Source organism: Trachypithecus francoisi, unplaced genomic scaffold (genome assembly GCF_009764315.1).
Source record: "Trachypithecus francoisi isolate TF-2019V2 unplaced genomic scaffold, Tfra_2.0 Lachesis_group1, whole genome shotgun sequence".
In the NCBI taxonomy this organism is placed as follows: domain Eukaryota; kingdom Metazoa; phylum Chordata; class Mammalia; order Primates; family Cercopithecidae; genus Trachypithecus; species Trachypithecus francoisi.
This window is the reverse complement of record NW_022681454.1, coordinates 80,745,671-80,761,251: the sequence shown is the minus strand read 5'-3', so window position 1 is coordinate 80,761,251 and position 15,581 is coordinate 80,745,671. Positions and strand designations below refer to the sequence as shown.

The 15,581-nt window shown below is 40.4% G+C and overlaps 1 protein-coding gene and 1 long non-coding RNA gene across 3 annotated transcripts in view; both read right to left on the bottom strand.

Moving 5' to 3' along the window:
• Positions 1-422: 422 nt before the first annotated feature.
• LOC117085624 lies at positions 423-3,802 on the bottom strand. The gene is made up of 3 exons (XR_004438018.1): positions 3,793-3,802; positions 3,144-3,147; positions 423-887 (listed from the first exon to the last, which is right to left on the bottom strand). It is a non-coding gene; the product is annotated as an uncharacterized LOC117085624 (long non-coding RNA).
• Positions 3,803-3,927: 125 nt separating this feature from the next.
• The window catches only part of USP46 (ubiquitin specific peptidase 46), a 69,284-nt gene continuing 57,630 nt past the window's right edge, over positions 3,928-15,581 (bottom strand). Inside the window, exons 6-9 of one of the 2 annotated variants that reach the window (XM_033214699.1) lie at positions 14,287-14,370; positions 11,636-11,833; positions 8,427-8,505; positions 3,928-7,515 (exon numbers count right to left, since the gene is read on the bottom strand). In XM_033214699.1, the coding sequence (XP_033070590.1) occupies positions 7,414-7,515; positions 8,427-8,505; positions 11,636-11,833; positions 14,287-14,370 (463 nt within the window). In that variant the 3' untranslated portion in view covers positions 3,928-7,413. The remainder of the gene's footprint in view (positions 7,516-8,426; positions 8,506-11,635; positions 11,834-14,286; positions 14,371-15,581) is intronic. The other variant, XM_033214698.1, reaches the window with a different exon arrangement.

The window sequence follows — 15,581 nt, the reverse complement described above, 5'->3', positions numbered from 1 at the left end:
TTTACTGAGTAGGAGACATACATAATTTACTGTTCCTCTACCTATTCCTTTCCACACACCGCATGTGGATTCAGCGAGTGTGAATCAAAGCCTCCTAAGAATATGACCATACTCTCCCTCATTTTTTTTTTCTTTCCTCCTTCCTCCTCCTGCCTACTTTTCCCCTTTAAATACTGAAGCCCTCAGATTCCTCTTTGTAAAAAGCAGGGGCCATAGATCATACTGTGGCTTGTGTCTCTTTTCCCTGGTGTATCTTCAACTTTGGCAAAATAACCTGTACATTGATTGAGACTTGGCTCAATCCTTTTCTTTGGTTTACATGTCGAAGCTGGCACATATGACATACTTAGCCTAGCAATTTATACTTAATATTTGTTCTCCGGGCTTTGGGGTAGCACAGATAGAACAATATACCGAAGCCATTTCTCTTCAAAGAGTTTTCAAACAATTTATTTCACAGGAGAGGTGGAGGTCAATCTTCTTCACACAAGTTTTATAACCCATTAAAAAATTATCTTTCTAATCTCCTCAGGGTGGAAAACAGGTAATTCTCAACCTGGAGACAAGCTCTAAAGTACAGAGATATCACCTGCTGCGGGAGACGTGAAGGCTCACTCTTAAAGTTTTCTCGCATTTATTTTCCATTTTCTTAGCACAGAATGTTCTTTTCAGCAAGGTCCATGAACACAGAGTGAAATATGAATACAGCTGTATTGGATTCCTGAGGAGGACTTGATCAAATACATAGAAATGGTGGCTCCAATGATCAAATTATTTTGCTTCTAGCCAAGTCGGATACAAGTCTCTGTTTTCTTTTCAAAGCTCCCTTATGCTGAGAGGAAGTAAGAACAGAATCAGATGCAATCTAAACACAAGTGCCTGAACTCCTTTTCCATGAAGAGCTTCTATAGAATTCCACACTGCCTTAAGCACGACCTCACTCTTTCTCTCACTCTTGGTAGAGAAAAAAGTGAAAGATGCATCCGTGTAATTGACAACCTGAGTACGACCCCACCAAGGTTAATACATAGTTTATTATAATCATGTGGGAATTAAGCACACAATTAGAAGTCTTTTCTACACAATCTAACGTCATTTCTGACTCTGTCATCTCATAGCCAAAATGAAGTTACTTTTCCTTTGGAAGCTCCTAATGTCTTTTGTTCAAATCACTTTAAAACATAAAGGAATCTTAAGCAAACAAAGGTTGATGCACCAATAAACCACTTATGCCCTATCTTATTTTGGTAAGTCTACATAGGCTCTAATTATTTAGTCATAATGTAAACAGATTGTTTAGAAATAACAGATACTTGATTCATAAAGCCCACTGTTGAGGCTTTCATGATACTGGCTCTTTTAACATGAGAAGAGGCAAAACGTGAAGTTCATTGCTGCAACATAACTGATTTCTACTTTTTTTTTTCAAAATGTGTTGTCCCTGAGCTAGAGGGCAGGCTGGGAAGAGCGTGGGGCTCCCAGGAAAAAGGATGAGGTGGCTTCATCCAACAGTGCCACCTGCCTGGTGAGGCTGGGGCTGAATACCAAACTGTGCTGAATTGCAAGGAGTTTCCCGAAGAAGTGTTATTTCCACAACTTAAATTTCTTTCTCATCCAGACTTTTCTGAGACAAAAAATGAGTCTGTAAGAGGGACCCAATCTGTGTCACCTTTTTATGTGCCAACTCCTGTCACAATGCCTAGAATGTAATAGTTGCCAAACAAATGCCTAATTAAAAATCTCTCCACCTGGGGCATCTTCACAAAAAGTCTACATGGGCTATCTTTAGTACTAACCCCACAACCAAAATTTTCCCTCAGTAAAAGAAAAATGACTGATATGGTTTGGCTGTGTCTCCACCCAAATCTCATGTTGAATTGTAATCCCCAGTGTTGGAGGCAGGGCCTGGTGGGAGGTGATTGACTCATAGGTGATTTAGCACCATTCCCCTAGTACTGCCTCGTGACTGAGTTCTCGCAAGATCTGACTGTTTAAAAGTGTGTAACTCCAGCCGAGCAAGGTGGCTCATGCCTGTAATCCCAGCACTTTGGGAGGCTGAGGCACCTGAAGTCAGGAGTTCCAGACCAGCTTGGCCAATGTGGGGAAACTTTGTCTCTACTGAAAGCACAAAAATTACCCGGGTATAGTGGCACATGCCTGTAGTCCCACCTACTTTGGAGGCTGAGGCAGGAGAATCGCTTGAACTTGGGAGGCAGAGGTTGCAGTGAGCTGAGATCACAACACTGCACTCCAGCCTGGGTGACAGTGAGACTCCATCTTAAAAAAAAAAAGAAAGAAAGAAAAGTGTGTAATCCCTCCCACTTTGTTCTTTTCCTCTTGCTCCTGCCACGTAAGATGGGCTTGCTTTCCCTTTGCTTTCTGCTGTGATTTTAAGTTTCCTGAGGCCTCCCCCAAAACAGAAGCCTGAACAGCCCATAGAACCACGAGTCAATTAAACCTCTTTTCTTCGTAAATGACCCAGTCTCAGGTATGTCTTTATAGCACTGCCAGAATGGACAAATACAATGACTTAGCAAATATTTTTATCTTCATGTAAATACAAGGCAATGGAAATGGAACACTTGATTTTTTTAGTAAAGGTATTTTAAGTATCAATACAAAGAGAGGAAAGGAAATTTGAAGAAATGGGAAAATACATTCTCTAGAATTTGTGTCACCTTGGTAGTGACAGGCCTATCCTATAAATTCCACTGACAAAGTGAGGCCTAGGAAAGAAAAACACATTCCCAAGAAGATCTTCTTTTTTTTTTTTTTTTTTTGAGACAGAGTCTTGCTCTGTCACCCAAGCTGGAGTGCACTGGCCAGATCTCAGCTCACTGCAAGCTCTGCCTCCCGGGTTCATGCCATTCTCCTGCCTCAGCCTCCCGAGTAGCTGGGACTACAGGCGCCCGCCACCTCACCCGGCTAGTTTTTTGTATTTTTTAGTAGAGACGGGGTTTCACCGTGTTAGCCAGGATGGTCTCGATCTCCTGACCTTGTGATCCGCCCGCCTCGGCCTCCCAAAGTGCTGGGATTACAGGCTCGACCCACCGCGCCCGGCCAGATCTTCTCTTCCTTTGGCCTTCATGGCAGTCAGAAGTGACTTTCCCAACAGTCTCTGTTTCAGCTCAGTCAGGTTCAACTGCACTGCCCTGAGAAGATGGACAGCAGCTGGGAGACTCAACACTTACTGGCACATTCCCTGCTCTTTGTCTGTGAGGTTTTATTCCCATAAATGGACCCAAGCATATATTCAGATGACAATCTGTCCACCCACAGATGCCCTGGGTGACTGATACGGAAAAGCAGCCCTACCCATGATTACTGTAGGCTTCACTGAGGCCACATGGCATGGACCTGTGCCTGCCCCCCTTCTGGGGCAGGGAGTGGTGTGAACCCACCTGAGGATTTCTGAAGCTGGGGGTTCCCCGTGGCTCAGAAACAAGCCCAGAAGTCAGCTGGCTATCAGGACACCAGGGACCAACCACACTCCTACTCCTTCCTAGAAACCAGATGCTGTAGGCTGCCTCCTTATTTGAGGAATGGATCTTTCATTTCATAACTGGTTAAGAGGATTTTATATGCAAAGTCCCCAAAAAGAAATTCACTGTGATGCCTAGTTAACTATCCCTAACTTCTTTTCACTGATATTCTCAATTTGCTATTCTCCAGATACTGTTCCCTGAATTAAATTCTGTTGATCTTTTTCACTCAAAAAAGTGATGAGTTCTCTCCAGAACATTGATTTTTATCAACCTTGAGAGTAACGCTGCCTTTATATATTATAGTGACCAGAATGTTCTGTACATTTCCACTGCTTCAAAATTAAGTTTGTAATAATTACTTGACATAAGACTTGCCACTGACTCACACTTTATAAAAATGATTTTAAGTCCATGTGTGTAGCATTAACCGGATATAATTCTCTAGAAAGAGAATTTCCATTTTATTCATTTATTTATTTTTTGCAAACAATTTTAGAGGCAGGGTGTTAAACTGATTAAAATTTCACAAGATTGACATTATTGCTTAAAGTGCTTGAATTGGTTACATTTTAAAAAATTAAGGTACAGATTATTTTAAATAAAAACTACAATATTTTTAGCAACAAAATAATAGGAATGCCACACAAATACAGTAACTATTTTGGTTACACAGAAATGGAAGCCAAAAATAAATTAATGTAATACTGGAAAACAGAAATTTAATTAGGCAGAAAAGTAGGAAATAATTTTCCCTGACCCATGCCATTTACATGAGTTCATTACAATAGTGCTGATAAATGCCTTGACCATATAATAGCAAACAAGGGCAAAACATTTAGTGCACAATATTTTAATACACATGAATATACAAAGTTGATCAAAATGCAATGTTGAAAGATAAAATCCATCTGTAATAAAGCTACACTCCAATATCTAAAATAAGCCCTAAGCTCCAGTTAGAACATAGATCATTATTCGGCATGCCCATGAAATTAAGGGTATCCATGAAAATAAATGCATAGGGACCATTTCTGACATTTTTTCCCCATTTTATCTTAAATCCAAAATATACCAGGCCATAAAACCAAATATGACTGACTTCCTATTCAAACTAATGCCCTGCTTATGTTGTGCCTCACTCTCTTCAGACCAGTCCATTTCCTATGACCATAGAAGGGAAAATGCACCAACACAACAGGACTTGATGCCAGCATTTTACCAACATTTACTTTTAAACACATGATTTTTTAGCATTTTTTATGCCATAACCTAGAGGCTAAACTAGTAAGTAACCAATAAAGCAAATGTTCCTTCTGTTTTTTTTTTAAGTGTAAAACACTGTAACTTATTTTATAACACCCAGCAGTTAAAAGAAATATAGCAGGCCTACTCACTTCTGCAGATGACACAGGAAATCCTTGGCCATTGGAGGGAATACTGAGGAGCCTTTGGGCTATTGCTGACCTCAGAATGGTCTCACATCTCCCACACCATTTCCTGTTTTACACTATGAATGAGGGATGTAAACTAAAAGTGTTTGCATGTTACTGTCTTTACATAAAGATACATGATTGGGAAAAACTTGTAGCTGCCTAGTGTTTGTTTCATTTATTGAGGAGGAAGAGTGAAAAAATTAGCAGATAGCTCTAAATTTTAAAAAGCTGATGGAGTGTTGCTGGAGAAGTGTGTTTTGGTCTTTTTCCAATCTTCTTTTTCTGCACCATACAACTGTTTTAATGTCTTTGCAATGTTTTCCCTTACTTACCCTTTTTCGTTCTAAAAATCTATCCATGAATGCTGAATTTTAACTGACTCTTTCTATTAAAAGGAATTACTTCGATTAAATCACTGGGAAAAACATTTTGCACAACCAAATAGAAAAGAAATATCCTGAACTTATGACTGAGCATTTAAACATTACTTCTACAGGCTTCCAATCGAAATATTTTTTCTAATAAATTAGTTTCAACAGTTGTTTCAAAGATAATTTTAATAGCTTTTCTTATGAATCAGTTCCAATATATTAGAGGCCAACCATCATTTTCTTAAAACTTTGTAACTTGCAGTCAAATATATGGATTCTATGTAGTACAAACATTTTCCTACATTAATCACCTTCAGTCGGAAAGTGCCTCTCCTTAAAAGGAGACAAAGACTCACCTTCCAGGTAGTGATCACTGCATAAGTTTCATGGAGGGAAAAACAATGCTTATAAATGTGAAATTGCCTCTAAACAAGGCAAGGTACATTTCCATCACTGTAGAAAACAACAACATGAAGATCACCCTGTTTTGTCTTCTCCAGTGAAAAGTAAAACATTTCACTTCAAGCATAAACAAATGAAATGTTGGCATGCTTACTTAAGTTCTGAGCAATAAACAGTTCAAGATATTTCAAAGATAAGAAATCCAGTTTTCATCTAGATAAAGTGCTATCCTCTTCATTGTTGCAAGATGGCCACTAACATTTTCCATTTCAATTTTAGTTCACATTATGCCCAAAGTTTGCATGTTCATTAGCGGATGCATTAGGTTACAAAAATATGTTCACAGTTTATTATAGTGTATGGTAGTTACGTGACTTCCAAAGGAAGCCAAGATCTAAGACTCAAAAACCAGCTCAACGGCAAAACACCAAACGACCCTTTTAATTAAAGGTACCAATATTCAAATGCTCTAATAAATACATATATAACAAAAGTGAAAAAAGTAACTATAGTGAGATGAGGTTCTTCCAAAAAAATTCTGTCTTGTCAAGCATTTTAGGAGTCTGAGCCAAAGAAACAGCGCCATTTTGTTCATTCCTCCCCCTGCCCACGGACACTTCCTTTGAGCCACCTTCATACCCACCTAACTCTGGTATTCCCTCTAGGGAAGGTTCTGTATCAGCCCTGGGACTCGCCAGTGCCTCAGTAAACAGACGGACTATGTTAAAAAGTTAAGTTGTACAATGTGCTGATGGCTGGAAAGATGCAGTACCTTTGTTATTCCTGATAAGGAACAATGCCGTGCTGACTGGCTAAGGGGAGGTTTGCCAGCCCAGCAGTCACTGACTGTGACACATCAGCAGGATTGGAAAGATACCTTGAAAAGCTTAGCAGTGCCCGATACAGGATAAATACAACTCACAGGGCCTTACAGAAGTGTCACTGAAAATAAACAACATAGAGTTATTTTCCTGAAACTTGGGTTTTGGTAGAAAGGTATGAAAATAACTTTTCATTGTCCACAAAAACTTCCCCCTCTTGGCTTTGCCTGCCCTGAGCCTTCTTAGCCCCTGGAATTCTAATAGCTAGGTCAGCACAGCCTAGTGCCAATGCCAGCCAACACCACCCACCGCGGACAGCTTCTCTTCACCCTGTTTCATGTGAAGGATGATTTTAGTATCGAGGTTATTCACTTTTCAACATTTTCACTTGCACAAACTTAAAGCTATCGTTTCACCTCTAAAAGGTGAATATCTACCCAATTCTTCTGTCCTTTTATCAGAAAAGAGGCAGAGAAGCTGAAGATGGGTAGCAATGCTTCCAGGGACGAGTTAAAGGAATGCATTGTAAGAAGACCCTGGAAGCGACAGAAGTTTAGCAAACACCTAAAATAGACCATAGACATTCATAGGAAATGTCATTCTAATACAGCCAGACATAATGAATGGCATAGCTTTCACCCAGTCCTAAAATTAGCAACTGTTATTCATATAAATCAGACTACAATCTGATTGCAGTTAACTCTACATCAGACTGAAATAAAACCAAGAGTAGTGCTGCATGTAAAAACACAAAAGGAGAGAGTCTAACTCGGCCAGACCATTGAGACTCAAGAGTGATACCATTAGTGGGCCACTGGGGAAGAAGAAAGACTGCAGAGAAACCAGGTAATAGTGCTTTGAACATTTTCCCCTACTTGACTCAGTTCCACAGTTCTTTAAGTTACTCTCTTGACTGATAGAATAAAATATATCCAGATTCTGAATTTTTTGATATATCTGATGTCAGGCCATAGAATTCTTCAATAGCTTGAGCATCTATTTTCTGCAATAAAGGAGAAAGAAAACAATACAATTATATAATATGATTTCTGGGGAAAGGAGATACAAACTAATGGAATATATATTAAAATGCAAGGAGGACAATTTGTTATGAAATCATGATTAGGAACTTTCAATAGCAAATGGAGAATTCCACCGACTTGGCTGAAGGACATCATCACATAAATTGTACATCTCTGGGAAAGTAGGCAACGCCTTCATGCATTAGCAACCCTGTGTGGGCACTCTTTGAAGAACAAGACAAGACATCTCCCAAATGGTAAACTGATGGGTCCTGGAAATAGCCTTAAGTCTTTCCGGCCACCAGAGTTTAGTGTTATTCCACTTTTAGTGTTATTCTTTTAGTGTTATTCCGCTAAAACTGCTACCCTAGTGGGTTAAAATAGATCATGTCTTTGAGTGTAGAATTCATTCCAGCTAGTATTCTTTTATAACAACATCATACATAGAATGTATTGGTGTAATATAAAGATTTCCAAATCCAACAGACTGAAAAAAATATTTTAAACAATAATCGATACAAGAAAAATTTGTTATAATAAAATAATTTTAATAGAACTTTGAAGTCTATTGTTTGCCCTGTATCAGAGGGGGCTTTAGTCATGATAGGAAACAAGACTTATACTTAAGTATGATTTACGGTGGCACAGATAGAGAGAGCCCGTGTCTATAGCTGAACCGTAGAGAACACTCGTCGGTGAGTCCGTGATCACACCCCTTCTCCCTTTCCATGGAGCGTGGGGATTAGCAGAATTTGGTTTTGAATAGAAATTTAAGTTGTTTTCAAATTACATTGTGGGGAAACAGGCCTATTTTAGAAAACATCTATACGTATACATTCCCTGAAATACTATTGATGCTCTATGACTACTGGAGAATAATCTGCGAACCAACCTCTACAATGTCATCATCAAATAAAAGCCAGAAGCCGTGACTTTTCACGATAGTGATATAATGCCCACGATTAGGACCACTGGAAAAGAACAAATAAAAGAAAGCAAGTTAACATGTATCTCTTTATAAAACTCTACTTAGCTCTTTATAAGCAGTGATTCTCTGGGAAACAAACTATGTCATCAGCATAAAGAACTTGGAATATAGTTCATGTCTATGTTCATGACACTATGCTGGACACGGGAATACAGAAGTGGACAGAAGAGATGTCTTCTAAGGACTCATAATCTAGCAGCAAAAACAGACACTCAAATTCAGTAAATATTAACAAAAAATTACTCTCTACCTATTCTGTGCCAGGCCCTATTCTAGCTGTCAGGGGAAGAAGCAGTGAACAAAACAAAGACCTCACTTACTTGGGACTTGGGGTAGGGGCTAGATTGGCAATACACAAACTAAACTTATAAATGTATGTCAAGTGGTGAGAAATGTCACGGAGAAGGATGAAGCAGGTTAATGGGATATGAGTGATGGGAGGAGGTAATATTTGATGGAAAGTGAAGGGAGGCCACTTTGATAATGTGAGCAGAAGGAAATTTCCCTGAAGGAAATGGCAGGGGTAGGGGTAGGGGTGGGGTTGGGGTCGGGGCGTGGGGAGAAGCCATGTGACTCTGGGATGGAAGTTTCAGAAATAGGGAATAGCAAGTGCAAACGCCTGGGGTGGGTGAGTAGCACTTGGTGTCTTCAGGAACAGCAGAGAGGCCAAAGGAGACCAGAGCAGCAGAGTGAGTGAGGAGGGGAAGACGGGAGGGGGCTGAGGGGCAGGTGTAGGAATCGCAGGTAAGATTTTAGGCTTTGCTTCGAGCAAGCCAGGAAGAAATGGGAATTTTAAGGAGTTGCATGATCTGTGTTTTAGAAAGACATTAACAAACCAATAAGCATAGTAACAAGTGTTAAAAAGCCATATACTATGCTATATGGAAAAAAGCAGAAAGGACAACTAAGCAGTTGTCACTATGTAGTTAGGTTAGATTTGCACAAGTGAGGAGATTTTAATCCTAAACCTAAAACTGTTTTTTAACGCACTGTTAAAGTTGAAAAAGCCAAACTTTCCCTTTTGTTTACCCTCTTTCAACACAAGATGATGCCAATGATCTGTTCCTGCCCTTTCTCCAGCCTCCTCCAGCTACTGTCTCCCTTTCCCTCTGAGCTGCAGCCCATCGGGCTCCTCTCACACGCCACCCCCTTCACATTATGGGTCTTTGCATTGCTGTAAACTCTGCCAGAGATAATCCTCCCCCAACTGCATTCTTTTTAGCCCTCAGCTCAAATGTCACTTCCCCAGATAAATCTCTGCTGACCACCTCACCTGAAGAGGTATTTCCCATCACTCACTCATCTCCCTGTTTATTCCTGATAGCACTGATCAAAATCAAATTATCTTGCAGTGGTTTGGTTTTGGAGGTAGCAGGGCAGTGTGTTTACTTGTTTATTATCAGTCTTTCCAGAGAGATTATAAGTTTTGTGAGGGCGGGCCCCTGCGCTGTGCGTCTTTTTGTTACTCTATCTTCAGATCCTGGCATGGAACCCAGAAAATATGAGCTTAAAAAAAAAACTTGCAGCAGAAATCAATGCATGAGGCTATGCACCTGTTGCAACTGTGGGCCTGCCTTCCTGGCATGGAAGGGAAGGCAGGCCCAGCTCCCTAACCTCAAAGCTTTCCAGTGCTACCTGGAAGCCACCCAAATCCGCATGCATAGGCCAACCCTGCTCCACATAGGAGAACAATGCTACTTCTGTGGGGAGGAGTTTGAAGAATCCTAGTTAGTGGCATGCATGACTTGGCACCAACTGATTTCTGCTACCAGGGCTCTTCTGACCTTGTGCTCACATTACAGAAACTGATCTTAGAGAACCCAATCTCCCGCTGGACGTCCAGTTCCCTCACCTGGGTCTCTGCCAGTCCTCCCAAGGATTTGAATTGGGCACCCACAGAGACTCACACTGAAAATCCTGCGTACCCTGTGCAAGGGGACCCCCTGTTCACACCACCCCTGCCACCCACTTTAGCCACAATGCCCACCAGGTCCCAGGCTCTGCCTGCCTTAAGACCTTCCTGAACCCTGCACCAATGTGAGGGCTCACCCAGTGCTCAAGGCTAGGTTCCAGGTCACTGGAACCCTGTGTTCTTCAAAAGAATAACAGCTCTTCTTTAGGGAGAACACCACAAAACTGGCATATAACTAGCCAATAAATATCATTTTACTGAGAATACAAGAAAACATCCAGTGACTTAAAGTTAATACATGCAGGATAAAATATGGGGTGGTTCAGATGTGAAGTTACAGTTTCTGATGCCATCTACCCTAGTACACAATTAAAAATATGTCAATCTATTCCTGCGCGTGGCAATGGTAGTCTCCTGGTAATGGTGTGTTCACCATAATCCAATTTTAGCAGATGGTGGAGAAAGACTCTTACTCTGTGACACACCCCAATCTAAAACCTACAAGGGCAGGGGAAAGCTGTGTCTACTCCCAAGACAGAACATATACCTGTCCCAGCTGAGCAAAGAATAACAAACAGGTGAATTTTCAATATATTTTTCTTTCCTTATACCAAATTATGGAATAAAAAATATCTGCTCAAAGGAATTTCGGCAAAATGCTTTGCCTTTCCATATCTAGAGGCCTTCTCTCTCTTATCTTTTTTCTGATTATATACTTATTACAGAATGTTGGGGAAAGAACAAAAATAACAAAGAATATTTTTTGAGAATATATTTTTAATCACTCGAAGTGCCAAAAAAATATTAAATTTGATCCACTGCTTCCAGTCTTTATTTATACATCTTAAAATACTTTTGAGATCATACTATAAATGCAACTTGGCTTTTTAAAAATTAAAATCATAGCATAGACATTTCTCCATGTTATTTCAAATTCCTCATAACCATCATTTCCATGCAAAGGAGATTTATTAAGTCATTTCTCTCATGATAGGACATTTAGATTTTCATTATTGGAATGCTCTTTATTTTATGTGTCTGCAGGCATGTTTACATACTTTTTGTGATGATCAGTAAGAGTTTGGAAGATATCCCAAAAGTACTGAGTGCCACGGCCCAGGAAAGGTGCAGCTGGGTATGCTGCAGCGAAGGGGCAACCCTCACACGTACCCTGTGTGTCTGCTTCCATTCCTGCCCTCACCTGCCACAGTGAACGACCACAGCAACCAGGTCATACATGCGGTCCAAGTTCACCGCATCACTGGAGGTGTTGAAGAGCCGGAGTTCCAGAGGGAAGACCACACGGTAAGACAGCTTGGTGTATCTGTGCAGCTGCTCCATGTACTTGAACCGCTTTAGGTGCAGGGCCAAGATCATGGGCAGCTTTTTTACCCTCATCCTAAGAAACCACGAAATAGAAAATCAGTTGTACCCAACACCTATCAGGGGAAGAGAATACACTGTCATCTGCACAAACAGAACAGGAGGAAGTTCTATCCAACTTCAAACCAGCAAACAACCAAACAGTTTGCAAGGATAAAAGTATGTTGGCTTATATAGAGCTGATTTAACCTACATCCCTGGCTCCCAGGAGCATCCCAGCAGGAGAAATGTACAACAGTGTGTGTCTATTTGTTGAAAGGAGATGTTTCAGAATTTTTGTACAAATAAAAATAGGTTGTGCAATTGTTCTCCTGTGCCTTCCCAGAGAGAAATGATACTTGGATAGTCTACCCCCTCAGATGATGGGGAAGAGGGTTGAGAGCTTTTGAGAACAGGAAGATGGGAGGAGGACAAGGTAGACGGTGCCGACTACTGGACTCACAGGTTCTGAGGACTGGCAGGAGGATGGATGCTTCTGACACACACTCTTGGGCATTCGGACACCAAGCGTGCCAGGCTCACTCTCATTCCGACCCTTGTGATCTTGGGCAAGTCACTTCCCTTCTCTAGCTCTCAGTTTCCTCATTTATAAAATGCAGGGGTTGGTTTAGGGCTACATTTCGCAAACTGGGTGCATGAGAGCACTGGAGATGTTAACAGATGTGATGTTTCTGTGGCTAAGTAAGTTTGGACGATGCTACTTTCTGCTTTGAAGATCCTAAGTGTACATTACCACACTGAAGATTTTGAGAAATCCTGCAGTAAAGGAATTGTTCTGTTGCTTGATGTTGGACTTCCCAAACTTATATAAACATACAAAGGTTTTTTACTAGGTGATTGTTAACATTCCTCAGTAAAAAGTCACAAAGATAACAGTTTATGCAGAGGATACTGCTAGAATAACAGGTCTTCCAGTTATCTTCCAGGCCCCCATTCCACGAATGTACTGAAATAAGTGTAAATGCCATTTAGTTGGCATACATTTTTAATGCATAGCATGTGAAAAGGACAAATTTTAAAAGAATAGTTTTAAGGAATCTATTAAGGAAAAGCCCTGTTCATACAAATAAGCAAGTAAAACAACACTAGAGAAATAAGAATTATGGGGAACCCCATATTTTACGGGAACACATGACATTGTAATGTATAAACTCCCCAGGGCTGAACGAAAAATATCTTAATGCCACAAAGGAAGACCCAAGGCCAGTCTTAGGCAGACTGAGGTTATAAGGATAGGGGGCAGACGTGAGTGACCTTCTTTACTAACAAAAGATATCTACCTACCTCCTTGAGGCCTGCCTGCTACAGTGACTAACCATCTGCAAGTTTTGCAGCAAAGAAAAGTGTACACGTTTGGAGTGAACGCCTGGGAAGGCTGGGCAGAGAAATGATCTCAACCTCAGGTCTAGACCCCTGATGGTTTTAGACAGCAGTACTGAGCATCAGCCAGCTGCCTTGAATACTCCAGACCACTGACAAGATAGATTTAACTCACGGAAGCCTTTGCAGGATGACTGAAATGGCAACTTTCCTGGCTTGTAGGAGCAGATTAATGGGGAACAACTGGTTATTCCAGATTTTCCAAGTGCTGTAACTGTCTGGTGTGCAGAAAAGATGGTGCAATAACTTTCTTTCTTATCACCTGTTCTTTTTCTTTTCTTTTTTTTTTTAATACGGAGTCTCACTCTGTCACCCAGGCTGCAGTGCGGTGGTGTGATCTCAGCTCACTGCAACCTCTGCCTCCTGGGTTCAATTGATTCTCCTGCCTCAGCCTCCCGAGTAGCTAGGATGATAGGCGCCCACCACCACGCCCAGCTAATTTTTGTATTTTTAGTAGAGATGGGGTTTCGCCATGTTGACCAGGCTGGTCTCAAACTCCTGACCTCAAATGATCGGCCTTCCTCGGCCTCCCAAAGTGCTGGGATTATAGGTGTGAGCCATTACGCCCAGCCTCTAATCACCTATTCTCTTATAACTGATGTGTTAATAATTTCCTCATGAGTCCTTATGAAATGATATATATTTTTTAAACCTCTGTCTCTAAATAAGAGGTCCCAATGTTTAAGCAATACAAACAAAAATAATATTGGGTGTCTACTATGTGTTATATACTCTGCTAAGTATTTATATAATTTACCTTTAATCTCAAGAGAACAGTGATTACATTTAATCATTACTTGTTTATCTGGCATAGTATCTGGCACACGGCAGGGCTCAACAAATATTTGCTGAATGACTGAATGAATAAACAAATAAGTAAACAATCGGACAGACAACTCTCCAAGTTGTCCTCTCCAAGGTCAGCGTTCTTATCCCAGTTTCACTGGTGAAGAGGGTAACTGACTTCCCCAAGGTTCCATGGCTACAAGCCCAGGAAGCTGAGATCGATTCAAAGCCAACCCTGCTGGGCCCCACAGTCTGGATCCTTCTCACCACACAAAGATAACCCTGAGCTAAATCTTTACTTACCTTTTCTGGGCTTCTTGTTTGCTGCAGCATGTTTCACAATAATATTTTTGTTCACTACACAGTGTTTCTGTGTTGCTGAAATCTCTGTAGAGGAAAATATTTTCATCTTTAAAAAATGTCCAAATCTACTTGGTTTACCATGTTTTAAATCCCTCAATTAACCTGTAGGGTAATTTTTAAGTAAAAACAGGAGGAGTAATAAAAAAAAAATCCTACTTAAAACTAGGATGGAAGAGAAACTACAGGATAAATAAAAAGAAGGCTGGGTGCCATTATGATGGTAGACATGTTCTTTTCATCAAATCATGAATTTACCATGAGAGATTCAAATATAGTTTTATTTATGGGATATATAAAGGCAGATACAAATTAGGGTTTCCAACTGGATTCAGAAAAAAAAACTCATGATTTAATGGAGAATACCTATAAGCTAGAAACTAAAATCATAATAGAAAAATGCTGTTGAGTAAAAGCTCACCATAAACACTAAAACTTAGGTCCAAAAAAGTAAATCAGATAATATGCAAGGTGACATTATTGTGTAGTTAATGAAAAACAGTATTTCTCTGGTAGTTCGTATTTTCAAAGAGCACGAAAGTAAAGATAATGAAATTTAAACCATATTCAAAACTGCCCTCTTACTGAACTAAAGAAATCCTGAATTAATCAGATGACCACCTCCTACCAACCATTGCTCCCCACTGCTCCCCCGCCAGAGGATATGAACTTTTGCCTGCCTCCTTTGGAGAACAAAAGCCACTGTATTTGTGATATGTGTATCTGCCTTATCTTGAGGTTCTACTCTGCTACTTATGGTTTTTATTTTTTAAATGTCATGGTTTTTCATTATTTTCCAGCCATCGAGATTCTACTTAACATTTCTGTGGTACTGCTTCAAGGGCTGAAAAGAACATCTGGACTAACACCCTACAGTTTTGAAAAATTCTGGGACATTTCCTTGTTCACAGAGTGTCCTAGTACCACAATAACCAGATTTTATTAAACATAAAACGTTATTTAAAATGTGTTAGGTGATTCTACCACTTACACAGAACACATCAAAAGAAAACACGGATTCTTTCATTCATTAAGTTCCCAAATGTTTCCTGCCAGTCCTCTTGGCTAGATTCTGGGGATCCACAGAAAATAACTGCCCTCATACGGCTCACACTTCAACAGAGATGCGTGTAAATGAACCACTGACAACATGAAACGATCAGTGCAGCTTCAATAAAAAGTATTACATGATTCCCCTGCTGAAACCCTCCAGCAGTTTCCACTGCACTTATCCACCC